We start from the raw sequence: 26,954 nt of genomic DNA, 5'->3' as shown, positions 1-26,954 counted from the left end.
CGCGAGGCACACAGTGTGGCATTAGATGCTCGCTCGAACTTTGATTCGCGGCTTGGTAGTTGGTCTCAGCGGCACTAGCACTACTTGTTCTAGTTGTTTCACCTTCAAGCCGTTCATTCCTGCTCGCTCCGGCAAAATGGTCTGGACGACGCCTCTTCCTTCACACGCCGTATGTAGCTTTAAAACGCACTTTGCGCGCACTCATTTTCCATTTTTTTGCCGGCTAACCAAGCAGGTCAAATTGAATTTTTGCTCGCCAGCAGTCATAGACTTGTGATATATATATATCTGCTAAATAAAACGGACAAATTGTTTGGTGAATCAAACACACTCCTGATCGTGAGAGTTCAGTGTAAGGGTGCGGAAACATTTTAGGATTACATTTTTTACTTCTTACTCGTAATTTGTGAAATATTAACGACGTTTCATAACAATTTATCTGCGCGTGTTAATAATTGGGAGTGTTGAGAACAGTTTGCGAAAAAGTGACGAAATGTTTGTCCGTTTGTTTCAGATGGGCGATCAGAGGAGTAGCAAGAGTGATGCCATCTCGCACCTGGAGCACTTGTGCAACCTCAACATCGATACCGAGTCGCAGCACATCCGCCTGTCGGGCATCATCTGCACGATTGGTGGGTCCATTCGGAATTCGGATTTGTTTGCGTGACATTTGGCATTATTCGCAGGCCCGGCCAGCCAGAAGGCGGAAATGCTGGAGAAGATGATCGAGACCGGGATGAACATCGCGCGGCTCAACTTCTCGCACGGCTCGTACGAGTACCATGGCAGCACGATCGCCAACATCCGGCAGGCCGCGGCCAGCTACAGCCAGAAGATCGGCATGGAGCACCCGCTGGCCATCGCGCTCGACACCAAGGGCCCCGAGATCAGAACCGGGCTGCTCGAGGGCGGCGGATCGGCCGAGGTCGAGCTCGTCAAGGGACAGCAGATCAGGCTGACCACGGACACCGCGCTGACCGACAAGGGCAACAAGGAGTGCGTGTTCGTCGACTACGCCAACATCACCAAGGTCGTCAAGGTGGGCAGCAAGGTGTTCGTCGACGACGGCCTCATCTCGCTCATCGTTCAGCAAATTGGTGCGTCTCGACTCTTTCTTTTTATTTGCTCTCAATTTTTTTTCTGATTTAATCGCAGGCGACAATTTCCTCGACTGCCTGGTGGAGAACGGTGGCCTGCTGGGCAGCCGCAAGGGCGTCAACCTGCCCGGCATTCCCGTCGACCTTCCCGCCGTGTCCGAGAAGGACAAGAACGATCTGCTGTTCGGCGTCGAACAGGGCGTCGACATGATCTTCGCCTCGTTCATCCGCAACGCCGCCGCCCTCAAGGAAATCCGGGATATCCTTGGTGAGCTGCTCTAAATGCTCCATTTCTCCCGAGCTAATCTCTTCCGACCAGGCGAGAAGGGAAAGAAAATCTTGATCATCTCCAAGATCGAGAACCAGCAGGGCATCCAGAATCTGGACGAGATTATCGAAGCCTCCGACGGCATCATGGTGGCGCGTGGCGACCTTGGCATCGAAATCCCCCCTGAGAAAGTATTCCTCGCGCAGAAGTGCATGATCGCGCGCTGCAACAAGGTAAGGTCATGTCGCTGCTTTGCTTTTCGGCTCGTCCGCAGCTTGCGGCAGCTTGCAAAGTAATTGTTAGAAATTTTTTAGAAAAATTTGACATGTGTGCGGTCTCGTGAAAATACATTTTGTGGTTCAGATGGGCAAGCCGGTGATCTGCGCGACGCAGATGCTTGAGTCGATGGTGAAGAAGCCGCGTCCGACCCGCGCCGAGGGCTCCGACGTTGCGAACGCGATCCTGGACGGCGCCGACTGCGTGATGCTGTCCGGCGAGACGGCCAAGGGCGACTACCCGCTCGAGTGCGTGTCCACCATGGCCAACATATCGCGAGAGGCCGAGGCTGTGCTGTACCACAAGCAGCTGTTCATCGACCTGAACAGCTTGGTCACCCTGCCGCTCGACTCGACGCACACGACCGCCATCGCCGCCGTCGAGGCGTCCGGCAAGTGCCAGGCCAAGGCCATCATCGTCATCACCACGTCCGGCCGCTCCGCCCACCTCATGTCCAAGTACAGGCCCAGGTGTCCCATCATCGCGGTCACCAGGTACGCCCAGGTGGCCAGGCAGTGTCACCTTTACCGCGGCATCCTGCCCCTCATCTACGGAGGTATGTTTAATTCTCTTTTCGTTCCTGCCTCTGATCGTCCTCACTCGACCTTCCTCCAATACGTCGGACTTGATTTCCTGAGCAATCGGAATTAAAAAAAAATTCAGTTTTTTCAGCTTTCCGAGCATTATATTTTAATATTATTTTTAGCTTGATACACTTTTTCACACGGAGTGTGTGGCCAATGAAATAATCAGCACTGGAACTTGATTTTTGACAGTATGCCAATCGATTAGTAAGCAGCTGAATCGCTTGGTCGACAATTCGACACATCACGTGCCGAAAATTAGCAACTGTAGGTGTGGTCTGAACGTGTCGGCAAGTGCGACAAGAACGCCGGCGACCAATCAGAGAAGCGAGCCCTTGTCTAACTGGCCAAGGATCGAGTCAGCGATAGCCGGCGTAAGCAGCAAGAACAGCTTGACCGGCCTTGCCGCTTATTTACGCTGGCTGTCGCTGTGGCGCTGCTGTCTCGATCTCAGGCCAATCAGAGAACAGCGCCCTTCTCTCGGATTGGTCACCAGCGTTGTCGTTTGGCTTGGTTAAAAAAAGCGCAAAATCAACGTCCTGATAGGAATCGTTTGGCATGGACAAAAATGAAATTGCAGGGCTCTTTACTCTTTACTAAATTTTCCTGTGAAAATTGTGGTGTTTTGAATTTCAAAATTCTGACCAATCCTTACCGAAATATAAATGAATTTGATTTTTGGACAAAGTATAAGCTAATCAAATGTGCTTGCTGCATGTCATGAGCATTAAGCATCCATGGAGTCTGTGTGTGTCGTTGTATCTTATCGTGGCGCGTGCTCAACAATTGTGTTCAAAGCAGTTGAGGCCCTGCCCGACTGGATCAAGGACGTGGACGCCCGCGTGCAGTTTGGAATCCAGTTCGGCCAGAGGAGCAACTTCATCCAGAAGGGCGACGCCGTGGTGGTCGTGACCGGCTGGCGACAGGGCTCCGGCTTCACCAACACCATGCGCATTGTGTATGTAGAATGAGCAGTTCTCATTTCGCACAGCCTCATTTTTGTAACTCGTTGAGCAAAGCAAAAATTAAAAAAAAATTAAAAGGGAGTTACGTGTCTGTAGCGTAGGTGGAGGTGTTTACAAATTATTTTATTGTTAATATAATATATTATGTATATCATCTCGGGGCTCATGGGCTGATTTCTCTAGTCTCTTCTGCCCGTCAATATTTTTAGTCCAAATTAAGCTAGTCTGCGCTAACAGGGTTGTGTTTTGTCGTGTGGCTTGGCCCGATCCAATGTTTTGCCTGATTTTTTTTTGTTTCGTTTCGAGTGTGGTTGTGATGCAAGCAAAATTTGAACTTTGCCGCAGGTGGTAGCAAGTTACCTTTGTGAAATGCATGTTGTGATGGCTGCGGTGGTTTGAATTCCGCAAAGGCACCAACTGACTGGTCCGCGTGCCATTCTCTCTCCTTTCTAACCAAGATTAGCTAATCCCGCGCATTTGTGGACATTTTTATGTTTTCTCTCTTTTTTTGTTTCAGTATTGTCGAATGAACTGTCGGCGATGCGGCTACTAAATTATCCTCTCCTACTTAGACAGCAAAATTTAATCGCCCTCGTTCGTTTTCGTGTGCTCTTCTTGCACGCTCTCTTATTTAACTCAAAAAAACAACCAAAATCAACTGCTACGATCATCCAAGACCAGTATTCCTGTCGTGCTGTGACTGAAAAATTAATCCCCCTCCCCCCAGTGTCAGACCCAAGCAGGTTTGCTGGTTTTGTTTCTTAACCGACTTACTTCCTCCCTCATTAATTTGTCGTGAACCCCCTGCTTTCCGTTTGTTCGTGTCATCACCTGCAATATAGGAAACGCAGAGCTTTTCGTTTCTCATTGCGTCAGGGAAAGGCTCTGCGGACGTGCCTCGGAGGTAGACAAACGTTTAAAATAATTAAATATCCCACCTAGTAGAATGCCCCTCTTCCCCTTCATCTCATCAACGCGTCGAATTTATTGATTAGATTATTTTGTGCTGTCCCAATAGTGGGGACATAAAGCGTTTAATGTGTGATTGTAAGTTGGCTTTGAAAAAGTAGTCTGAATCCCAAGTGAAACTGATGCAGGATTGGAACCGTGATGATGAGCGTTGTGTTAGTAAATTTTCCTCTCTGTGCTCGCAGTTTAATAACAAACTGTATTAATGGTGAAATTCTGGTTCTCTAGTGAGAATAAAGCAAAGTGTTACTCGACAAATTTGTTTCTTTCAATTCACAAAACCTGTTTCAAACATAAATAATTTTATTCTCTGTGTCTGTCTGTACGTTTCACATGAAAAATCTAATTGCTATTTCCAGAGTTAACAACTGCTTAGGAAATTCCTGTGACATTTTCATTACAGCCGATCAGTTTGGTCTGAAGAACCACATATTTTGGCTAAATACATACATGCAATTTATATATAATGTCAGTTAGCTAAGAAACACCCACTTTTTATCTCTTTATCTTTAGCAGGAGCCGATTCGCGGTGGTTTTATTGCATGGCAAACTTTTCTCAGCAAAAGTCACAATGTATCTGCGAATGAATTAATTTAATATCCAACCAAATTTTCCTATGACTAGACAAAAGCCAATCTACAAAGTCATAACGTGTTGCATCACATCATTTTGGCTTTTTATCCATTAATGTTAAAGAGGAAAGATTTTGATTTCTCAGCGAACTGTTTTCGTGTCGACGCGGGCATCCGTTCTTTGTCGAGGACGCCAGCAAATTAATGCGTAGAATTGAGGTTCAGTGTCTCTTAAAACAATAGTATTAACAACAACAGCAACAACAACAGTACGTATCGTAAAAATTGTCCCTACTAATCAATCTATTTGAGAGAACTGAGCAAAAAGGCTTTAAATAATTACAAAATGTTATCGCTCAAAACAGCTAATTATCATTGTCGTTCAAATGTTGCGTAAAAAATTAAATAATTGCGTGTTGCGGCGCGCGCGGGCGTCTGCCGTTGCTTCATTGCGACAGCAGGGAGCTCGGTCGCTCACTCTCAGTCTGACATAATCGTAATAATATCAGCAGACATGTGCATGTCGCGGGCCAAGTGAGACGTGAGTGATTTGCTTGTCCGAATCGCGGGTTAACTGTTGGGGTCGAGGATGCCCTGATGGTAGCGGCGCTTGCGGAGCCGGCCCTCGCCGTCCGACGTCACCAGCACGGTCAATGCCTCCAGCGACTGCCGCACCTGCACAAAAAGACGAGGGTTTTTTAAGAAATTAAACAAGTAGAGTCTGTTTGGTTTGACACCCCTGTCCCCATGGTAGCGCAATTTTTTAATTTGAATTATTTTTAGTCAGAAGAGAACGTTCTCGGCTTTGTTTCGTAGGGTTTTTTTTTCAACCCAAAAACTCAATCTGGACTAAATTTAATCGCAACTCATCAGTCTTGGTGGTAATATTTATGGAAAACCCCTCCCATAATTCAAAAGGCCCACCCGCCGGTACAAGAAGACTGCCAGAGGGAGAGGATGGAGTCCAGAATTGAGTTTGACAACCACATGAAGGACGCTCAGTTCTGACCAAGTGAATCTTTTGTGCGTAGCCCAACCATGCCATGACCTCAAAATGACCTCAATTTGGGTCAAAGCCGCACAAAATCTGCCTGTTTAAAGAAGCTCTATTATCAGGTTGAATATTAAAATACAACCTACCTTGGCTATCTGATTCAAATTAGAGTTCAAGAACTGTTGCACCTCATTGGAGGACTTGCTGTGTAAGTGAACTTGCCACTTCATAATCTCTCTGTAAACATCGTCTCTGCAAAAAGAAGATAACGACGAATTAACAAAAATGCATACGAGTGTCTGCGGTGCAAAATGCTACCTGCTTGAGATCACAGGGTTTGAGTTGAATTGAGCTTGGATTGCGTTGATTCTGTACAACAAAAACGCTGCCGAGAGGAAGAGCACCAAGAGAAGGAGCGTGGAGGTGAGTAGCAGCAGCTCGTGCCACTTCATGTTCTCGATGTGATGCCGAGCCCAGCGTCTCACCCGCTCAAACTTGCCCGGCGTTCTTGCAGTCTTAGGAACATAGGTGCTACTCACTGTAACTGCACCAACAGCAACAATCATTAATTAATTTGCAGATTTTCACAATAATTTAATTTAATTCCTTTATTCAACTTATGGCACACACAATTGAAATTACAAAAAAATTAAAAAAATAATAATAAAAGAAAAATAGAAATATATTGAATCACACAGTGGTTGAAAACCATTTTCGGTTAAAACAAATATCGGTCAAGAGTGCAAATTAGCTGCGATTTATTTTGCCGGCTTCGAGCGTCTCACCATTTCGTGCGCAGAAATTGGATACTGGCGACTTGGCAGCCACTATCGAGGGAGGGTCGTCGTTGCCACTGCCTGAGAGAGAGGATTCCTCGTCGTCGTCGGCCACTTGGTTGCTGCCCGACTCGCTCGGCGACACTTCCTCTTTGCTCACGTCGCTCGCCGATATCGAAATCATAGGCTCGATGTCGGGCTGGGGCGGTAAAAAACATCAAAAAAACTAACTCTGCGTTCGGCAGATAATCAAAAGTGAGGCGCTATTATTTTTAGACGGCGCATTGATAAATTTGATTGTTATTGGCGCGCATTCGTAAGCAAAGCAGCTCACCGTTGGCGTGGCCGGCGGAATGGGTTCGATTTCGACGATTTCGGGCGCCGTCGCGTTTTTCCAGACCTGCACCATGAGCTTGTAGGTCGAGTCCCTGGAGAGCAGCGACGAGAAGACGTGTTTCTCGTGCAGCGTCGCGATGCCGACGGCGTTCGGAATGATTCTGGCCGTCTTCTCCTTGGTGACTTTCAGCACAGACGCGGTCGGTATCAAAAGCTGCCAACGCATTCGTCAAATTCATTTAATTTAATTCGAGCGAGCCGCAACAACGGCATCCGGCTACCTTAGTCACGTATCCGAAGACGTTCGAGTAAAATGCAAAGTAGTTCTTGGTGATGTAGAGGTGCCCTTGCAGCAGGATGTCTGCCACCAAGGCGCAAGAGTAATCTGCCGAGCAAAAAACGTGTAAAGCAAATACCGCGGCAAATACCCTACTCGAATAAAAACACTGCACAACGTGCCCCATTTGCTCCTCTCTACGTGACCACAGTATTAATTTTAATTCCATGAAAAACAAGAAAATTACTCTTTAAAGTGAGTTCACTGTTCAAAAGTAATTTTCCTAATTAACTACTGTTACACAAAATAAATTACACGCCAGCCATTTTTCAACCATAAACTCGGTGCAAAGTGGAAACAAACAGTTTAATTCTTTTTCTAAATTAATAAGCTCACGTAAATCACAGAATGATTTAAATCAATAATTAGTTAGATGAAATGGACAGTATATTTGGTGTGCTTTTGCGTCAACAAAAGGCAAAGCGAAAAAAGTGTTTATCATCAAGCACTCACAGTTGAGTACACGCTCCTCGGCGGACACGGTCTTGAAGTGTCGGTGGAATTTCTTCTGGCGCCCCTTGTTGGAACCTGGGGGCATCGAGCCGACGGGCAGCTCGGACAGGGAGACGGTCACCACCTCTTGTTGGTCTGAAGCCGTCATCCCGGCGTTGAAGCTCAGCTGCTTGAATGGTGGGCTGCGAAGCAAAGGGATATCGTCAAAATTGGACACAAGGACATTGGACTGAAACATGATTATACCAAAATCTTAGCCGCTTCAAAAATTTCATGTTCTCATTTCTTTATAACCGTTATAAGGTTGTTTATGTTTTCAACACGGAGAAGACATTTTTAAAAATAAATAATTATAGTGCTTTGATGTTGACTACGTGTCCATCACTGACGCTGAGCCGGTTGCATAACTTAAACCTCGTGACTCCACCGATTATTGTGTCTTTCCTGGTTAGTTGGGTAATAATATTTGTTAACTTGACATTGACTCGTTTTAATTCCAACTGATTAAAGAGGGTTGATAATCCTAGAAAAGCCTATTTGTATAATATGCTTAAGTTTTATTCGGCACAAGAATATTTTTCTATTTTAAATCACCTATGATGTTATCATTGTTTGTTTTTTCTTTCGTATTTTTGTTACATAGATTGCAATCAGACGAGGTGCATGGTGAGAAGCGAGCATCACCTGCTGAATGTACTACTCATATTCATATTTATTTTGACGTTCAGCATGGTAGTACACTCAGGTGATGGTGTTCTCACCACATCTGATTGATTATTTGCTGAAAGACAAATAAATAAATTGAAATTGACCCTGAAGAAGCAATTCAAATTTGTGATGAAAGTGGCCGCAAAGTTAGCATGCTTTTCAAATTATAGTTACGAGTGTCTCTTTACTTGAAACCTTTTTTTAGTTCAAAACTAAAAGAGAAACCCCTAAACTGTTTCATACGCTGTCATTCAGATCTCGACGAGAAGAGGAATCGAAATCTGCTAAGAAATTAAAATTATATGTGGCTGCCAATTTTTAATCTATCAAATTTTATTGAACACAGATAGTGTACAACTAATCACGTTCGGCTGCCAATTTTGGAGAGCATTATTTTTACTCCTTTTTGGTGAGAGCAAATTGTTTATCGATCAACTGCTATCGCATCCAACAAGTCAAATAATTTTCAATTGGCGCCCTGTATCAATCCATTTGAATTCAAATAATTCGATTGCTGCTGTGAAAAAAATTAATTAAATTTTCTCCGCAGAAATAGATGTGCAGCTGTTTTAGATTTCGTGGCATCTCTCACGATTGATTTTGTAAGACGTGCTTTTCAAATTCCGATTCGGCTGATGAGCGCATTGAATTCTTATGAAAAGTAACACCAAAGTTGCGCAGATAAGACTCGGCGTACAGCGTGCAGGTGTGCAGAATGAATCATTAGTTTGTGCTGCGGGCAATTGAAAAGGCCCCGTGCAGTAGACGAAAATCTCGAGTTTTATTGCCCACACTTACTCACCGCGCCGCGCACCATAAATTGGCAAATTTCTTCCGAGACTATAATGCGTGTGCCAGTTGAGAAAGAGAGTATTCTGTGCGTTGACTAAATCACGCTCTGCGGCTGCGGGGGCTGCGAATAAGGTGCACGCAGGTGGTCCGCGCTCGTGTGCAAATATTTGACATAATATGTAGCATCGATAGAGCGAAGTGGGCCGGGCCAATTGCAGCCTGCGCGTCTCCCACTAACAATGAGCTCGGCTCGGCTCGGCTGCTTTAAGGCTGCTTGATGGATTGTTTCATAACACACAGGCAGCTATAGCCGTCCAGCCGATCATCGCGCATCAAGTGGTGTGTGTCGTGTCGCGACCTCTGACTCGATCCCGTCCACACAAATTTGTTTAGCGTCCACTTGCACGGCCGCGGGCACGTCTCGTACAAAGATTGCGACTATTGAAAGGGCAAACATAGCGAGGTGCGCGTGTTGCCGCGACCAAAATTAATTCATCAAACATCCAATTTTATTCTGGCCACGACGCCGCGCTTGTTTTTGTTCGCCGCCGCCGGGAAGCTTGACTCGCACTCTATCAGAGCAGGAAGAATGCTGATTTTGGCACGTTTCCTGCCTGCCTGCCTGCCGACACTAACACTGACACGGGCTATCCTTTAACGCCACCAGGAAGAAAAACTAATCTTTTCATTTCAAAAAATTGATACCTATACTACTAATTCTGGTGCGAGTGAGCATTCGAATCTCCTATCGCGCAGCTGCTTCTTTTTTCGATTGATATTGACTTTGACAATAGCTCGAATTATATGTGTCGAGGCGCTGGGCATGTCTGCAGAAAATTGCAGCGAATAGAAATGGCATGATGTGCAGAAACTGGTGCGTTAATCTGCTTCTCACTTTGCACGTGCAGCGCGGCCGCGATGAATTAATTTTGCCTCGGTAGGCGCGTTTGCAGAAAGCGTGGAATTGGATTGGCTTGCTGTTACTCAATACCTGACTGTCGGCTTGAATGCCGGGCTGAAGAAGGAGATGTCCAGCAATTGTCCGCTGAGGCGCTTGCCCATGGCCATTTGCTCGTTACGTCTCGCGTATGCGAAGCCAAGCAAAGTCAGCATCGATCTTCGATCCCATCCCGCACCGACTGCACTCTTTACATTCTGCTCTGCTTTTCAATAATTGACTCGCGACTATCGAAGATAACGGCCGCGGCAGATAAACACGGCCGCAGCTTTTCTCGTCACATGTGCAGATGGGAAAATTTAGAAAGAAAAAAAAAAACGCCAGCAGGTGCGTTCTCCTCTTATCGTTTCTTCCATACAGATCTGGCTAACGGCGATGGACGCGCGCGATAACCAGATGTTCACAATCACAGTGCCGTGCTAAATTCGACTATGCGGTGCCAAGTCCGATCCGGCAGATTAAAACCCTGCTCACTCCTTGTTTACATTAAATGTTTCGTTTAACATCAGGGTGGATAGAGGAGGTTATGATTATGATCAAAATTGCACGTTTAGGCAACCTTGAGAATGTGCATAGGCGAAGAAACAGCCCGGCTGGCAGTGGTAAATCAGCACTTTCGTCCTTCCAAGGCCTCTCCGAGTTGATTGCAATAAGCAGAAGAGCAAGAAGCTATTCTGGGCAGCACTTTGAAAAACGCAAGCGCCGCAAAAAGTCACGTGCGAGTGGCATCCGGGCGAAAAAAAGAGATAATTTCATGTGCGCCACACACAAAAGGCTTTCTTGAAATAGCTCTGGCAAGGCGCAAGGCGCAGGGGTGACGTGTCGTCACCGCGATTATGAGATCAAAATACGCGCGTCCGCCGCGCACCAAAAGGCGCGACAAACATTTGACAACGCACGCAGCCGGCCAAATCAATACGAGCAATAAAGTTGCAAATAAGAATATGTATAATAACCGAGCGACCTCGATTCCGCGTCGCCCGGCCAAAGATTTTCGCGCGCTCTCTCTAACACCGCGCGCACCCCGTTTCTTCCTTTCAACGAGAACGTGCGCGCTGTGCCGCAATTTGCGCTGCAAATATTTGCCGCACTACACCAATTTCTCGATTTCAGACGTGACAGTACGCAATCAACCTCACTTTGATTTTGATTCGTCAAAAATATGTTAATTGGCCCTTCAAGTAAGCCTGTGAGGCCATCCTGCCATCCTGACGCAAATTTGTTTACTCTTAACTGGTGGCGAAAGGCTACACTGATGCTTCCAATTTAAAAAGTATAATGTATAATGTTTGTTTATTCTTACCATCAGTCATAAATACAAAAGTGTAACTCAGTCAATCAAATAGTTATCGAGTTATCAATATCAGGAATTAAAAATTCTACAATTTGCGCTTTAACATAATTATGGGGTTGAAAGTAATTTAAAAAATAGAGTTAAATAAGAAAGTTTGCACGAGGTTAGGGCGGAAACTTTGGAAACAGAAAAATTCCAAATTTCTTTCATTTTTTTTTTAGATTTTTTAAATCAACATTCAACTCTATCTTTGAATGCGTGTGAGCGGGGTTCCATCCGCATTCGGTTCCAACTGTTACAACTGATAGGGCCGGGAACAAAAGGTCTAAACCGCTTATCAGTCCTTGTCGAGTAGTAAGTGAACAAAAAAATATCATGATTCATTCGACCACAGTCTATGCGTTTTTCTGGAAGTAAAAACTTCCTACTGCGTCTGATTTGTTTGAAGTTCTCGTTTTCGCGTGTTTCGTGTTTCGTGCAATGTCGTTTGAGTTATGAAAATGGTGTGTGTCGCCAGACTATAACTCACCTGGCTACTGCAGGCGATTTGCCACCGGATTTCTCATTGCTGCTGTTGGTGTCATCGGTGGAAATATTGCTGCTGTTGGACTTTCTGCAAAACGAAACGAGGTTTCAGTTACACAGCAGCGTGCAGTGAAAGGGTCTTCGACTCGCTTGGCAAATGTTAAGATCTTGTTTGCACGCGGTGATTTTGCGCAGATAAAAAGTTAAACAATAAATTACACTCATGGGACACTCGGCCGCGCGAGTTCCTTTTATTCCAATTTAAAAATTAACCAGCCCGTTGACTCGCATTGTTCAGGCATTCTCATTGTCAGGTCAAAGCAGTGGGAGATACATTTGAGCAGTTCGGCCGCGGATCTAATACCGGCTGCCCAATGTCAGAGATGGCCAAAGTGACTCGAAATGTTCAAATAGCTCAACAGGCTGGTTCAAGGCGCCACTTGCTGGTTTTCGCACCTTTCCAGCGCCTTAAGGCACAAATGTCTGGCGTTTCAATCAGAGAGACCTCGGTGCGGGGAGGCCAAAAGATGGCCCCACATTGGGCCATCTGCGGCCACTCGGGCCCCATGTTGTTCGGTTCGCGGTGTTATTGGGACTCGCGGGTGAGCTCAAAGCCAACGGGAAGTGCTTAGCAGAGGTTCCAAATATACAAAAAAGAGTCAGTTTCGAGACGAAGGCCGCTTTGAAATCGACAGAACAGCCTGAATCTCATGCAATGGGCGTTTACGATGCTTTATGACACTACATAAAATATATAGTATAATAATAATGCGTCTGCTGCGAAGGCGCTGTAAACTGCAAACAACAGCTTAGCTATTCCGTGCATACTTTGACATTCGAAAAATCGAGTGAGGAAATCTGAATAATCCTTTATACGAGGTTGCTGGAGCGTTGGGAAAACAAGCGACTTGAGGTGTTTATAAGCGCAAAACGCACGCTTCGGCACGCAAGCACAATTCTCGCGGCGACAAGGTTGGCAAGCGTCGCACTTACGTCAACGAGGAAATGCGAGCCCAATTTTAGCGACACACACACACACGCGTGCGCGTAAATTCAATCAAAGCGACTGCAAAGCTAACGTATTTAATGTGTCCCGAAACGGAGTCGATCTCAAAAGGGTATAAAAGTGCGCAAATCCGTTTGAAATAAAACAAAGTTAAAACTTTCCTGCGGTTGGATTGAATCGTATCGTGCGTTCAGGCGGCAAGTCAAATAAAGAATTATTATTTCAAATTTGAAATCGATCGTGACTAATTTGAACCTCCCGCTCAAAATACCATTAAAACCATGCACCTCGTTAGGGGAAAGCCAAAATGAATATATACCTCTTAATGAAAGAAGGCATAATTGTCCTATCTCATTCAAGTTCGAAAGGCGATTGAGCTGGCGCTATAGAGAAATTTCCTGTTTTCTTCTACGCGACGATCGAAAAATCCGAGCAAAACGGGAAACCCCTGCATGACTACGGACTTTGTTGCTTCCTCCTTTTCATCTTTCCTTTCTACAAGTTTCGGCTTCAAAAATGTTAAAACGTGAAGCGCCGCAGGGATTTCCTTGGCAGGCACTGGACAACGCGCAGGGGCGAGAGGGCCAGAAAATCGCATCGAGCGCACGCCACCGACATGCCATAAACGTAAATAATGGCCGTGTTGTTAATGAAAAATGCTGACAAGGACGAACCAGCCGTGCGTTTGGTGTCCGTCGCACCTCGCACGACCAACAATCAGTCAGTCAAATGAGCACTTTATCCTAAAATCAATCGCCATCAGCGCGAGAGCTTCAAACCCTTTCCACGGTTAATCGATCGCAGCCATTTCTGAATACATAATCGATTTGCATGCTAGAAAATTCACAATTCACCGTCTTTGAAACGCTCTTCAGAAGCCACTTGAAAAAACACTGCAACCGTTTGATATGCCGGCAAACGGAATATTTTTTGCATTTATCATTTTAAATTAATTCAAATTGTTGACATTGCCAAGACGGTATGAAAAACAAAATAAATTCAAATCTGACGTACGACCTCGCCAAAAGACAAGGAAGATAGAACAAAATATATATAAAATGTTAGGAAAATTACGGTATCTCGATTCGATTTTGAAATCCTAATCCGACTCGCGCTTCGTGGATCTAAAAGTGTTTATTGCGGCATTGCGGCGGGCAGTCTCATTAATCTCAATTCCGCACGCACGCAACGCACGCAAAAAGCTCTTTAATATTGTGAGCGTACAACTAAAAACAATGCACCGAAAATACATACACTTCCGCGTTAGGAAACGATTAGGCGAACAATTATGTCGAATGCGAATAACACACACGGCACTGAAAAGAGCGAAATCAAAGAAAAAGGGTCGGCTTACTTTCTGACTCTAATAAAGCTGCGGCCTTGTGGGAATAACATACTGTGGGTCTGAGCAACGAAGCCAACCGAGAAAACACATTTATCGCATTAATCTAATTGTTCAGCATCGGCCCGACTTGCACTCGAACGAACCGAACCGCCGAGCCGACTTGCGAGTGAATGAACGAACGCCAAGCAAGAGAAACCGGCGGGGGCTGAGCAGCCTGTCGGACACTTTGGTAAGGCCGCCCCCCCTCTCTCTCTGTCTCATGCACGTTCGCACACACGCGCCCCGAAACCAAAATAAATAAAATGCGCGCGTTGGATTTTTAGCGCGTGGTCACATGTGCGTTCTCCAAAATTACCCTGGCCGACGCCTAAGTGGAACCGATGGGCCGAAAATAGCGGCCCAAATGTGCGAGACGACAACAAACACGCTGGCCGCGTCCACCACGTCCTACTTTACAACAACGCCTTCGTTTCAATTTGCCCGCTCGCAAACTAACAAAATCATAATTTGCTTATATTTTATTAATAATAATACTATTTATTCGAACTTTTGGCATTGTGACGAGTGACGACTACCATCTCAAACACTTTACTGTTTGTTTATTCTCACATTTAGTCATAATACATTATAGTATCACAGGTCAATTACAAAGAAAGGAAGCATGTGAGAATGGGCAACCAACACTTCTGTTAAACAAGTAAATAAGACACTGATAGAATAACACAGCCGAGGTGAGCCACTTTTTTTTCTTAAACATTTGATAAAACAACTTGAAAAGTACTATTAAAACTAAGGCATGAGCTGAATTTTTTCCCAGAGCTGATTTGATTCACTAGACAAGATCGAGACACGCCTCAAATATGCGTCGTAGACAACTTTTTAAAATCAAAGTGAACTAAGAAAGGTCCTCTAGTCTAATTTAGATAAGTTCTCGCCTTTTTTAAACTTACATGCCAAAATCATGCAATTTAACCACGCATAATAAACAGCGATACAATTTATTGTAAAAATGTCGTTTTCATTGTTGTCACAACTGTTTGATCTTCTAGAAGGAAAACCCCATTATGTATAAACAAGAATTCGTCCTGGTCCCGGCAAAATTGCGTAACTTTCAACAACCAAACGCGAATTTCCTTGTTGCAAGAAAAAGTCAACAATCAATCCGACAATGAAAATTTGGGCGTTTGTTGAACGCTGCGCAATTTTGCCGGGACCAGGACGAATTGTTCATCGCCAAGCGCAGGTGACAAACACATTTTTTACTTCCGTCCGGTCAGTCTGTTTTTGAGTTCATTTCATTTCAATTGATTAATAATAATATGTATATTTATTTCTTACTAAGCTCTCTATTGCCGAACCTTGGATTTTTTGATGTTGGTCTATCATTGTTTGCTCGAGCCATACAGATTAATCAAGGATGCGACCGATTGCAAGAAAATAAAATTCAAACCAAAATAATTCAAGATGAAGAAAAAATGCAAGGAATAAGACCGGAGGCATAAATTAATATAACATATTTATAACGGAATCAGAATGATTTTCCAATAAGATTGTACGGCCAAAGGCAAACTGATTAAAAAATGCCGAAAGAATGAAAACAATTGATTTTGAAATGCAATTGGTTCAACAATACAACATTATATTTTTCCGTGGTTCTCAAAAAAGGTAAAATGCTGTGCTCTCTGTCTAATCATTCCAAAACGTTTTTTCGGCTCGCACGCAGATAAAGGCCCTGATGGAGGTGTGTACCCTTATTACATGCAGCGTGGACAAGTTCCAGAGGTGCGCATGAGTAAAAAATAGGTAAATTATCGACCCCGCAATGGTCGCGCGTGTAATTTCCAGGCCCCGTTTCGCTTAGCACACACGTAATTGACGAAATCCAACCAAAACCAAATGCGCGCCTCCGCATTGCCACGCAATTATTATAAATGATTGAACTGTTTCCCGGCTCGAGGTTGAACGGTCGACGCGGGCAGGGTCTGCAATCTGCTGCGATGTGCGTGCGAAAAAAAAATCGCACCCTTCTCCCCGGTTTATGAATGGAAGCAACACACCAGTCCACTTGGCTCGCTCGGCGGGCGCGATCGATTATATCGCGAAGGCTCTCTCCGTCCTGCAACCCTCTACATACTCGCGCCGCGCGTGTGGGTGGGTTGCCTGCCACCAGGGCAGACCTGCCTGCCTTTCTCCGCGGGAGGGGCAGAAAGCAAAGCGCAGGGTGCTCACCTGAGTTGGGCCTCCGCACCATTTGGCATTGGCCCGGCCGAGCTCTGCACAGTCGACGCCCGATTCGACACAGTTCGCGTCTCACAGTCAGTGCGCCAATCGCCCCATCAGGTCACGAGATGGAGCATCGCTGGCTGGCTGTGCTGTGTTTGGTGCCTGCGCCCTTCTCCGAAACTGCGTGAGTGTCGAGTGAGTGAGAGACTAGAGAGCAGAGAGAGAGTGTGTGTGTATGTGCGTTGCCTGATGCTGCGTCGGTGTCGGTGCTGCCTTGCACTTGCCTGCAAACTGCACAGCACAGCACGCACCCACCGCACAGTTAGCCTAACTGTAAGGGGCGACAGTAGCGCCAACCAAACTCTCCCCCTCTCTCTCTCTAACTCTCTTCGTTAATAAGGTGAATAAGAGTGCTAGGTGCCCGATTGGACGGTTGGTCAGACTGTCAGACGGACGGCGAACATGTGTTTTAGTGTTTTTGTTTGCGAATGGGCGAGTGAACGTGAACGCGAACCGAAATGTTAGTCAGACTATTATTTGCCTCTAGTATGTATATGTACCGTCTCACTTTGCTTTGAACGCTTGTATGTTTCAGGCAGGCAGGGCACGTTGGCGGCCAAATTTTAAAATAAATCCGGGATTCGAACCATGTCCTTGCAGGAGGATGATTTTCCCGCCGGGGAAAAGATTCTGGCTGATCTTGACAACGTCTTTAGGACAGATCCAGAACTGTGAGCTTTCCCTCACCCCAATTCTGAACTTGACGAGTAATTGAGAAAATATTCGTCGGCAGAGAGGACTTCTTCATTATTCCTGTGTCAGGGAATCAAAACAAATCGCCTGTTGTACACGCCGATCACAGCCTCGGACTGGAGTCGTGGTGTGTGCAGCATCTTTACTGCTACGTCTACGGCAAGCTTATCAATCATAAAACAAGAAAAAAAAGAGAAGGTGCGTGCGTGCGTGGGTCGCGATGCGAGCCTTGCAATTCGATTCGTTATAATATATTAATCCGTAATTTGCGCCAGATCCGAAAGTTGTGGCCCGTCTGCTACGAGGCGCCCTGCTGATCAACCCTGAGACGGCAGCGTTTTGGAACATGATGAAGCAGCTGATCGAGTCCGAAAGGGTCGGCCCTGAGGAAGACCTCCGGTTTTCAGCAGTTGTTCTCAGCTTCAAGCCGAAATGCTCGGAGGTTTTCACGCACCGAAAGTGGGTGCTGCGCAAGATGGTGGCGCAAGCAGACGTGCAGCCGATGGCCGTGCTCAAGTACCTGCAAGCCGAGTTGAGAATCACCCAGCTGGCGGCGTCAAAGTACCCGAGCAACTACAACGCGTGGAACCACAGGAAGTGGGTGCTCGAGGCGCTCGTGCCGAAAGGTGGCGCCGAGCAGAAGGAGCTGCTCAAGCAGGAGTTGAAGCTGTCGCACTGCTGGACCTCGAACCACGTGTCAGACTACAGCGGCTTGCAGTATCGGCAGTATGTCATGCAGGCAATCTTTTCCACCTTCAAACACGAGGTATCACAATATCGCACCGCTCTTTCATTTTTTCAATTAGGCCAAATTTCAACCACGTGCTAAAATAGTGAAAGCAGAAATAGGCCGGTTAGGTAATTAATTCGGAACGCACGACGGCAGCTCAACGGGCTGGTCTGGCGTGTCCATGGAAAAATTTCTGATTGGGCCACTTGGGCCGCTCGGCAGTGTTATTGCCGCCCAGTAAACTCATAGCCCACGGGACGTGCCAAAAAATACTAACTTTATTTTCTCCATGAAAAATACACAATCACGACTAGAGAGGGGAACTGGGACAGGTTTTGATCCCGTCCCAGTCCCTATTAGCTCTTATCCTTGTCCCAGTTTTGTTCCCCCCCCCTCGACCCCTTACCAGATTCATAATTTTTCAAATTTCTACTTTACTTTTAAAATTAGCCATTTTTCTTAGTAAATAACAATTTTATGTAAATTTTAAACCTCGCCAGAGCGCTCACTTTTACTAACAGGTCGGCGGAGACTTTTTATACTTTTATTACTTCCAGGGTTCGCAAACACCCACTGCCTTGCAAAAAACTTTCTTTCGCGGGGTTTTCTCCAATTTTGGCATTTTTCCCGAAACACATGCATTTTTATGGAAGTTAAAAAGTTCTCCCTGTGGATGACCAAAAATAGGGATTTTACAAAATCAGTATACAAGCCACTGGTTTTTTTGTTCACTGTTTTTTTTTTGTCCAAAAAACCAGTTGGACAGCCCACTAGTTTTTAGTTTTTCTATATTGTTCTAAATTTAACCCCGAGAAGGTCACATTTCACGCTAAAAAAAGAGTCTTGAATATTGGAAAATTGCGGTTTGTGTTACATATATCTGTCTTTTGGTGAAACCTGTTGTATTTTTAATTTTATCTGATTTTTAAAAATCCCTATTTCTGGTTATCCATTATGTGAATTTTTAATTTCCAATAAAAATACAAGCGTGTCGAAAAATGCGCAAAGTTGCAGAAAAACCCGCAAAAAACAGTTTTTTGCAATGCAGTGGGTTTTTGCGGACCCTGCACTAGTTTCAGCAAGAGACCAAAAATTTTAACTCGTCGTAATTTTCCAAAAGTTCTGACTTTTTTAACACGAAATGGAGTTAAATTCGGAATAATGCGTAAAAACCAAAACTAGTGGTTTTTCCAGCTGTTTATGGCGCAAGAACCAGTAGTGCATTTTTGCGCATTGCAAAATTGGTAAACCCTGATTGCTTCTTTTCCCCCTCGAACTAACAGTAACTGACAATGAGAATCTTTAGATTGTCCCTGTCCCGTCCCTTTCCCGAAACACAAAATTCGTCCCGTCCCTGAGAGACGGGAATCCCGTAATCCCTGTTCCTGGTCCCCTCTGTAATCATGAAAAAAATATCTTTGTCTTGGAATTTGTTTTGTTGAGAGGTAATATTTGCGGCTTTTGCCCCCCCTCCCCCCGGAAAACCTTATAGAAAAGTGAAAAAAACGCACTTCTAGTCAAACTGAAGTTTTGCCAATCTTTTCAATTTTGCTCTTGAAATATTTGCGGCGTCTGATTTTATATTTTGCGCAGGATTTCCTTTGTCAGACGGAGTGGTTGCTCGAGTTGCCAAGTAAGATGGAGGCGAAATGCTGCTCGAGCTGCGCTGCAGCGTCAGTGCTGGAGCAAGAGTTGCAGATGCTGGACGAGTTGATCGTCAGGTACGAAGGACACGAGTCGCTCTGGTACCACCGCCGCTTCGTCCTGCACAGCCTGCAGAAAGTGTGCGCGAGTGCGGTGTGCGCCAAGCTGGGCGCCTCCCTTTTCAACTCTGTCGTCGGCAGTGAGCGCGCCTTCGCCTCCAGCGTTTGCCGCGAGTCCAAACTCGCCCACGAAAATGGCCACGCAAGCCGCCACCTCAGCTGGGTTGAAAATGTTTTGAGAATTACAGCTGCCTGACATTTTACTTTCACGCATCGGGCTGTGCAAACGACTGACAAGAAAACCCTTAGCATTCGACCAAAAGCATTGAATTCGCGTAGCCTTTCCTACTTTCAAGCAAACATTTAGGTTCAAAGACTTTGCCAGATTTTAAAATGGCCCAAATTTCAAAATTGATTAATGGATGCTACTTCTGCTCCCCATTTTAAATGATTTCGGTCCTTTTGCCAATTGGTTGACGTCCCGAAAAACAATTTGAAATTTCCCACCTCTCTAAGGTTTTATTGGTTAATCATGGCGCCAAAAGCTGATAAAATTTACACTTTCATTTAAATATTGAACAAGGTTATTTTGCATAATTTTTTGCTACCGAAAAAAATTGTTTTAAGTATGCATTAAATGAAAAATTAAAAACGTTTTTCTTGAACACAAAAATGGAGCAGGATCATCCATTTTTATGACATTCCCTCATGCCATTAGCCAAATTCGGGCGAAAGTCTAAAATCCGGGAATTTAATCAGAGAGTAAAAATTGATTTGTCATGTCAGTCTGTTTAGAAAGTTTAAATTTTAAATGAAAAGTGTCTTCAAAATTCGATTTTGCAACATTCGCCGCATGATAAGCAGAATTTTGAACCTGCGGAGGGAGCCTCGTAATTCGCAGACTAAGTCAAAACAAAATTGAACCTCGGGAACACGATTTCAATGAATTTACCAGAAACTAAAGCGTCGAATCATGAGAGTTTCCTTGTTATGTAAAATTATCATAGTTGTAAGAGGGCATTCTTGTTCTGAGGAGTGCTACCTGCAGTTAATACCAATTCACCTACCACGATTTTCAGCTGCGAAAACGTGTAATTAAATTTTTGTTGAGAATGCACCGTACCAAATTTATGATTACGTGGATAATCAGCTGGATTTCAGGAAGTCGTGGTAAATAGACATTTTTCAATCGTGTCGTAAAAGGTTTGCGCTAAAGAAATTTGCGAGAAAAAAAGCAGACGAGGATGACAAAACACACGCTGCAGCTAGATTCTTGGTTTTTATAAGGTCACGTTCAGTATGTACGCAATGTAATACTTTTAAATTATCGAGACACATTCCTTGGCGTTGAAAAACGAAAAATAATTTAGAATGGTGTAGTTTTGATGAAAGAAAAGACGCCGAGTACTTGTTCAAATAAACTTATCACATGTATGCATTTGGAATTTGACTCAATCATTGTACCAATCAAGGAAAAGAAGAGAGAATGACATGACCAGCAAGAAAAGTAGCACGTAGACTCGGAGACCGGCGTTACTCTGGATGGCCTGTCTGAGCTGGTCGTTGGCCTCTTTCACGTTTTCCGTTGCGCCTACCACGGCCGTGTTGATCCGGTCAATGTCTTTGTCCTGCTGCAGCACCTTCTCCGTGAAGATCTCCTGCAGCTCGGCGATGTGGACCACTTTGTTCTCGATCTGCCGCACTTCCTCGCTCAGACTCTGCATCTCGTTGAACAGCTGATTGTTCTCCTGCTCGAAAATCTGAAGCTCCTCTTTGGTGAACTCGGCGTCGAGAGCGTCCGTCTGCGTGTGCTCCGTGTCCTGCGCTTTGAGGTTTTTAAAGGCGACCAGCCGGTTGGCCGAATGGGTCGGGCTGTCCGTTTCGAAGCGAGAGAACTTCTGAAAATCCATCGCTCTCTTGACGCGGATCGCCTTTTGCTCAGAATAGATTTTGCACACTGACTTCAAATACGTTTCGATCATGTCCAAAACCAAGCTTCTGTGCTCTGTGATTTGCAGCGAGTCTTCCATCTTGGCGGCGTTTTTCTTGAAGTCTTGAATGAGTTGCGAACAAGTGTTCATGATGATTTGCGCGCCGGCATCGATTTTGTCCCGCTCGGCGTCTGACATTTGCGGCAAGTCGGGCAGGTGCCCTCCGAAGTTTAAATAGGCCTTCCTGTGCTCCAACAGGAAGTCTCGAAGCCTGCTTATGTTGTTGACCACTTCTTTTGCCTTCAGGCAAAAGGCAGTTTTCTTGGCACGCGCTAAAATCGACGCAGATAACTGCTGCTTTTCTCCCTCCGAGCCGCTCACCCCGAAAGCCCTGTTCCTCGTCCTCACAGTTTTCACGCACGCTTTGAACAGCGGAGTTATATCCATTGTTGCCACAGCTGAAATCACAAAACATAGTTTAAATTTTATTTGCCAACCCGTGCGAACACAAAATAAATTTTTTACATTAAAAAGTCTAATGTATAATTACACGTCGATGTTCATTAAAAATTTTTAATATCGCTTTTTATTTCCCAAAAGATGAATCCGAAAATAGGCAAGAAAATAACAACTGCTCAAGAATTAATTGTTGTTTTAATTTAGATGAAGCATTTATGTAGTTTTATCCTGCAGCGGCTACACAAATAATTATCATACATAGAATCGTTAAAATTAAAGCTCCCTAAAACTCCAAAAGGATCAATAAATTGAAATAATTTAAACCGGAAAGTTACATGTTAACTATGTACCTTGTCAAGAAATTGACTTTGCATCGCGGTTGTCATACATATCAGTAAAATTCAAAGTGTATAAAACTAACAAAATGTAAAAAAATTATTTTGTCAAGAAAAGACCTGTTAACGGGGCACTTAGTAAAAATGTAACTAATATTCTCCACCCTTACCTTGAATAAGAAAACATGAAAGGAAAAGACTGGAGACGATGTTTTCAAATCATGATTCAGTCAGAGTAAACAGCATGAAAACGCCCCGCCCACTTTGTTCTGCTCGCTGCTTGTTGTTTATAGTTTCTCCTTCGCCAGTAGAGTAGTCATCGTCATCACCAAATGTTTTTGAAAATCGATTAATATGAAGTTAGCAGAGACACGTAACTTATGAAAAACGATAATTTCATTCATTATATATGTGTAATTGTGGTAATTGTAAATGTAAAATACGTTTTCTAACGCTTCACGCGCACTCTTTGCTGTCGCATCTCTCAAAATAATGAAAAAATCGTCTTCATTATATATCTGCTGCTAACTTAACATTGAACGATTAACATTACATCATTTCATTTTTATGAGACACAATTATCATAATACTACATGAAATAAAATCTTCTACATATATTATGCTTTCGACAACTTCGAACAAGTTGCAATTTTTAAGGAATTTTTCCTACATTTAATAACAAATAACTGTACTGAAACGTTCTATCAATTTTTGACATGATTAAACTTAAAACCCAAAAGCTCATTCATGAAACATAATTTCTAGGCAACGCCAACCTGTCGCTGTCCAATCAATCTCAGTTTCTGCTGGTCGGACTGTCCAGTCTTGCCTCGCTGGAGAAGCAAGTTGCGGAATCTGCTGCAGAAGATGAATGCTGTGAAGGGGTAAAAAAATTAAAAAAACGATCATTTTATTTCTATAGCTTTGATTCTTTTAGGAAAACCTTCTGCAAAGCTTCCGTTGCAATATGATTGTGACCGGATGGCCTGCGTTTGAGGAGAAAAGGTTAAAAGCCATCAAAATCGGTGGAGTTCTTTTAAAAGTATATAATTATTTTAACTTATGTGCAAAAAATCTTAATTAATTGTATCATCAGAGTGACGGGCCATGCACCAGGTGCCAAATGGTCTGCATTGACCAAAGAAAAGGTGATAAAACGGTAGAGCCGTTGAGGACCATAGCTGCTGCGGGTCAGGGAAAAATGCAGTTCGGAATTTACTTCTCACAATTTATTGCGATCCATGAGAGACAAACACAATATCTTTGTTGGCTCACCAGTTAAGAAAATTGAAGTTGTTTAACAAAAAATTTCATTTATAAAATTTATTGAAAAAGAAAATTAAAATTTTACAGCATAAATATTGTGGTGAAAATAAAAAACAAATGCTTTTTTAACATTTTGTGCTTTTATTTTTTATTTAATATTATTATTTCAAGTAGTTTATCTCATTTTTAAGAACATTAAACTTTGTATTTATTTCTTACCCCAAAAGAGGGTAAATCTCACTTGGATAGATAAAAGCGTTTAAGTTGTAATAAACATCAGAGATGAGATCCTGAGTTTATACATATTAATAACTTCAACAATCCATTTCACTCCATAGTTTGGAGTCATTGGACTCCATTCTTTGTACAGTACATAAGCGCTTGTTCATCAGATTAATACTCATTTTGTTTCGTAGAAAAAGAGTTGTTTGCTGCTCGCACAGCCACCAAATTTGGTTAGTTTTCACAGAGCAGCATATTTGTACCTGCTTGCAGGGCATGCATTACAAAAATGGTCCAAAGAGTTGGAATCATTGATTAAATTTAAAATAATATGTTTGCAGAGAAATTCTAAATAAGTTACAGGTTCATTCCCTTAACTTTTTTTTACATGGAAACTAGCAAAAGGCTATCAATATTTCATAGCAAGGAAGACGAGTGTTTAAGTTTGTTGACTATCATGTTAGAATGGGGTGGAAGGACGGCTTTGGCTCCCTGCGCCAGGGCCATGGGTGCGAAGGTTATATTAGCTCTATAGGAGATCTGGTTGCTCGGTGGCGTCGGCTGCTGCTGATTTGCGTAGGACTGATCCTTCTTCATGGAGGACTGACCCTGGGGCCGGATCTCCTGAAGAATTAGCCTGTGGTGCCCTTGCTGCTGAACAGTCCAGGGAAAATGGCACTGTTGCTGGGGGAGGGCTTCATGGTGTCGGATGGGGTGGTCCATCATCGGCTGGCCATGGTACAACTGCTGGTGCTGCTGGTAACTAGGGGGAGGTGGTTTTTTATGCTGCTGCTGCAGCTGCAATTGTTGCGGTTGGTCCTGCTCTTTTGAAAGCTTCTGGTTTTTAAGCTGCTCATTAGGTTGAGTTTGCAGCTTCCGTTTTCGTGACTGCTGCTGCGGGCCACGGTCTTGCGGGTAATTGCACTGTTGAGCCTCGCCAGGGTACGATGGCGGGTTGCCGGCCGGCATAAAAAGACCCGTACGCAGCCTTTGACCAGGAGCAGGCTCTGGCTTCTGCAAGGGGGTGTAGCAGTAGTTCGGCGTCGGCTGTGGCTGAGCGCATTGCTGGTCCTGGTATTTAGGAGGCAGTGTTGCCGGCAACGGAGGTGGCTGCTGCCGCTGCTGTTTATTTGATTTTGTTTGCTGCTTCCGTTTTTGTGACTGCTGCTGCGGGCCACGGTCTTGCTGGTAGTTGCACTGTTGAACCTGGCCAGGGTACGATGGCGGGTTGCCGGCCGGCAGAAAAAGACCCGTTCGCAGCCTTTGACCAGGAGCAGGCTCTGGCTTCTGCAAGGGGGTCGTGTAGCAGTAGTTCGGCGTCGGCTGTGGCTGAGCGCATTGCTGGTCTTGGCTTCTAGGAGGCAGTGGTGCCGGCAGCGGAGGTGGCTGCTGCAGCTGCTGTTTATTTGCTTTGGTTTGCAGCTTCCGTTTTTGTGACTGCTGCTGTGGGCCAAGGTATTTCTGGTAATTGCACTGTTGGCAAGGGCACGACGTTAAGTTGTAGGCCGGCAGCCGAGGATACGTCGGCCTCTGACCAGGAGGCTTTTGCTGCTGCTGCTGCTGTCCGGTCTGTGGAGGCAGTGGAGCCGGTGATGACTGCTGCGGCTGCTGTTGAGGGAAGAAGCTTGGCGCGGGGGCACCGGTGACTGGACTGGCCATTGCCTGCGAGTACTTGGGCGCCATTTGCATGGGACTGAAAGGCACTTGGACGGCGTGAGCAGGCGACATCTGCTGAGGTGAAGCTACGTTCTTCTGCAGGCTGCTCCTCGACGCAGGCTGCTGCTGAACTGGTGCAGTATCCTGATCACATAATTCTAGCCCCACATTAAGTGGAAGCATCTGAAACATTTAGTTAATATAGTTTTTTTACAACTGATATTGAAAATGGACAGAATCAACCATTAATATATTTATGGGAAATAAAGGCAACTCTTAATTTTTTTTATATTAATAAATTAAAAAATTACCTCGTGGAGCTGTCGCACAACGTCATCAGGCAGAACAAGTTCATCGCTTGCATTTTTCTTGCCCGCGTCCAGCTCTGGTGCATTGCCGCAATCAAAAAGGCCGCGCGATCTGAGGGTCAATAATCCCTATGGGCCGGATTAGTTTTTTTGCTAACAATAGAAGGAACAACTCCCCTACTACCCCTCCTATGTAGAGGTCTGAGCCGGCTCGCGGGCGCGGCGTTAAGTCATTCACAACTCAACTTTTTGAATTGAATTTTTTAAGATGGTAATAAAATTAGGTTTCACAAATTAATTAACTTAATTAAGAGGCTAAAAATTAATTATCCCATTTATGCTTTTCATATCAGACAAAAAGAGCTTATTGTGTCTCAAGACAGGAAACCGGAATCCGGTATCCGGTCCTTTCCAGGTTTTTCACACGGAACCAGAAATATTTCAACCAGCAAAAAGGATCACTCACTGTGCACTGTAATATGTCAACTTCTTTGGGGTGGAGAGCGAGAGCAAACACCCCTAAACCCTTCCAGCTACTCAGGGGAGGTGGAGAGGAGTCCAACAATGGGTAGTTTTTGTAATTTTGATGCTTAGAACTTGAGATTTCGAGTTGCAAAATTAACAAACGTTGAAAATTTCGAATTTCAAGAGTATGCATATGGATAAATTTCATGAGAAGAAATCCATCTTAATGAAATTTTGCAAATTTTGGAAATTTTCTAGCAAGTAATCGGTACACAGCGGCATTTGTGTAGTTGTAGGTCGCAGTTTTTATAAAAAGCGTGCGGCTGGCTGGCGCGCTCGCCAAAACTGGTGGCTGCGGCGCTGCGGCTATGGCCCGAAATTTGAGCAAAACAAGTACATAGGTGGCTATAGGCTCGACGCGGCGCGACGCTGCTCAGACCTCCCCAGTTGGGTGTAATTTAGAAATGATCGAATCTTTAAACTTACTTCTAACATTTGTTGCTGCCTGGGCAGGACCGGAGGAATCACACACTTCACATCAGGAATAATGTACTCCTCTACTGCTCCATCTCGATCATCAAATTGATTATTCACTTTATGCATTGTAACAAGCGAGTGTACAGGTCGATGATGTGAACACAACAGATC

General features: G+C 44.5%; 5 protein-coding genes and 1 long non-coding RNA gene across 17 annotated transcripts; 3 read left to right on the top strand and 3 right to left on the bottom strand.

Annotated features, from left to right (window-relative positions):
• The first annotated feature begins 11 nt into the window (after positions 1-11).
• On the top strand, positions 12-4,417 carry LOC135937212 (pyruvate kinase-like). 2 transcript variants are annotated; one of them, XM_065480315.1, is made up of 7 exons: positions 12-169; positions 515-632; positions 687-1,097; positions 1,156-1,365; positions 1,417-1,598; positions 1,729-2,197; positions 3,027-4,417. In XM_065480315.1, the coding sequence occupies exons 1-7, from the start codon at positions 26-28 to the stop codon at positions 3,194-3,196; spliced, it is 1,704 nt and encodes a 567-aa protein (XP_065336387.1). In that variant the 5' UTR covers positions 12-25; the 3' UTR covers positions 3,197-4,417. The 2 variants fall into 2 exon arrangements, with proteins under 2 accessions (XP_065336387.1, XP_065336386.1); XM_065480314.1 differs by having other exon boundaries at positions 3,024-4,417.
• On the bottom strand, positions 4,178-16,687 carry LOC135937213 (uncharacterized). Of its 5 annotated transcripts, none has more exons than XM_065480320.1 (9): positions 16,485-16,687; positions 11,909-11,992; positions 7,628-7,809; positions 7,119-7,222; positions 6,836-7,051; positions 6,511-6,700; positions 6,044-6,269; positions 5,872-5,977; positions 4,178-5,406 (listed from the first exon to the last, which is right to left on the bottom strand). In XM_065480320.1, exons 1-9 carry the CDS (start codon positions 16,511-16,513, stop codon positions 5,302-5,304), a joined length of 1,242 nt encoding a protein of 413 aa, XP_065336392.1. In that variant the 5' UTR covers positions 16,514-16,687; the 3' UTR covers positions 4,178-5,301. The 5 variants fall into 5 exon arrangements, with proteins under 5 accessions (XP_065336392.1, XP_065336388.1, XP_065336391.1 ...); XM_065480316.1 differs by lacking the exon at positions 16,485-16,687 and adding an exon at positions 14,265-14,421; XM_065480319.1 differs by lacking the exon at positions 16,485-16,687 and adding an exon at positions 14,265-14,421 and having other exon boundaries at positions 6,044-6,263.
• temp (protein prenyltransferase alpha subunit repeat-containing protein tempura) lies at positions 10,315-21,098 on the top strand. 3 transcript variants are annotated; one of them, XM_065480325.1, is made up of 5 exons: positions 10,315-10,412; positions 17,074-17,209; positions 17,272-17,429; positions 17,507-17,997; positions 19,555-21,098. In XM_065480325.1, exons 2-5 carry the CDS (start codon positions 17,127-17,129, stop codon positions 19,918-19,920), a joined length of 1,098 nt encoding a protein of 365 aa, XP_065336397.1. In that variant the 5' UTR covers positions 10,315-10,412; positions 17,074-17,126; the 3' UTR covers positions 19,921-21,098. The 3 variants fall into 3 exon arrangements, with proteins under 3 accessions (XP_065336397.1, XP_065336395.1, XP_065336396.1); XM_065480323.1 differs by lacking the exon at positions 10,315-10,412 and adding an exon at positions 16,910-16,998; XM_065480324.1 differs by lacking the exon at positions 10,315-10,412 and adding an exon at positions 16,924-16,998 and having other exon boundaries at positions 17,078-17,209.
• Syx18 (syntaxin 18) lies at positions 21,070-22,700 on the bottom strand. The gene is made up of 2 exons (XM_065480326.1): positions 22,560-22,700; positions 21,070-22,053 (listed from the first exon to the last, which is right to left on the bottom strand). Exon 2 carries the CDS (start codon positions 22,040-22,042, stop codon positions 21,116-21,118), a length of 927 nt encoding a protein of 308 aa, XP_065336398.1. The 5' UTR covers positions 22,043-22,053; positions 22,560-22,700; the 3' UTR covers positions 21,070-21,115.
• LOC135937218 (uncharacterized) lies at positions 22,647-23,784 on the top strand. Of its 5 annotated transcripts, none has more exons than XR_010574468.1 (4): positions 22,647-22,748; positions 23,155-23,273; positions 23,327-23,431; positions 23,486-23,784. It is a non-coding gene; the product is annotated as an uncharacterized LOC135937218 (long non-coding RNA). The 5 variants fall into 5 exon arrangements; XR_010574467.1 differs by having other exon boundaries at positions 22,670-22,762; XR_010574469.1 differs by having other exon boundaries at positions 22,699-22,811.
• On the bottom strand, positions 23,785-26,909 carry LOC135937494 (basic-leucine zipper transcription factor A-like). Its single transcript, XM_065480646.1, has 3 exons — positions 26,793-26,909; positions 25,845-25,970; positions 23,785-25,716 (listed from the first exon to the last, which is right to left on the bottom strand). Exons 1-3 carry the CDS (start codon positions 26,907-26,909, stop codon positions 24,295-24,297), a joined length of 1,665 nt encoding a protein of 554 aa, XP_065336718.1. The 3' UTR covers positions 23,785-24,294.
• Between the last annotated feature and the right edge of the window lie 45 nt (positions 26,910-26,954).

This window comes from Cloeon dipterum, chromosome 2 (assembly GCF_949628265.1).
Source record: "Cloeon dipterum chromosome 2, ieCloDipt1.1, whole genome shotgun sequence".
In the NCBI taxonomy this organism is placed as follows: domain Eukaryota; kingdom Metazoa; phylum Arthropoda; class Insecta; order Ephemeroptera; family Baetidae; genus Cloeon; species Cloeon dipterum.
The sequence above is the reverse complement of the archived record's forward strand: the minus strand, read 5'-3'. Positions and strand labels throughout refer to the sequence as shown.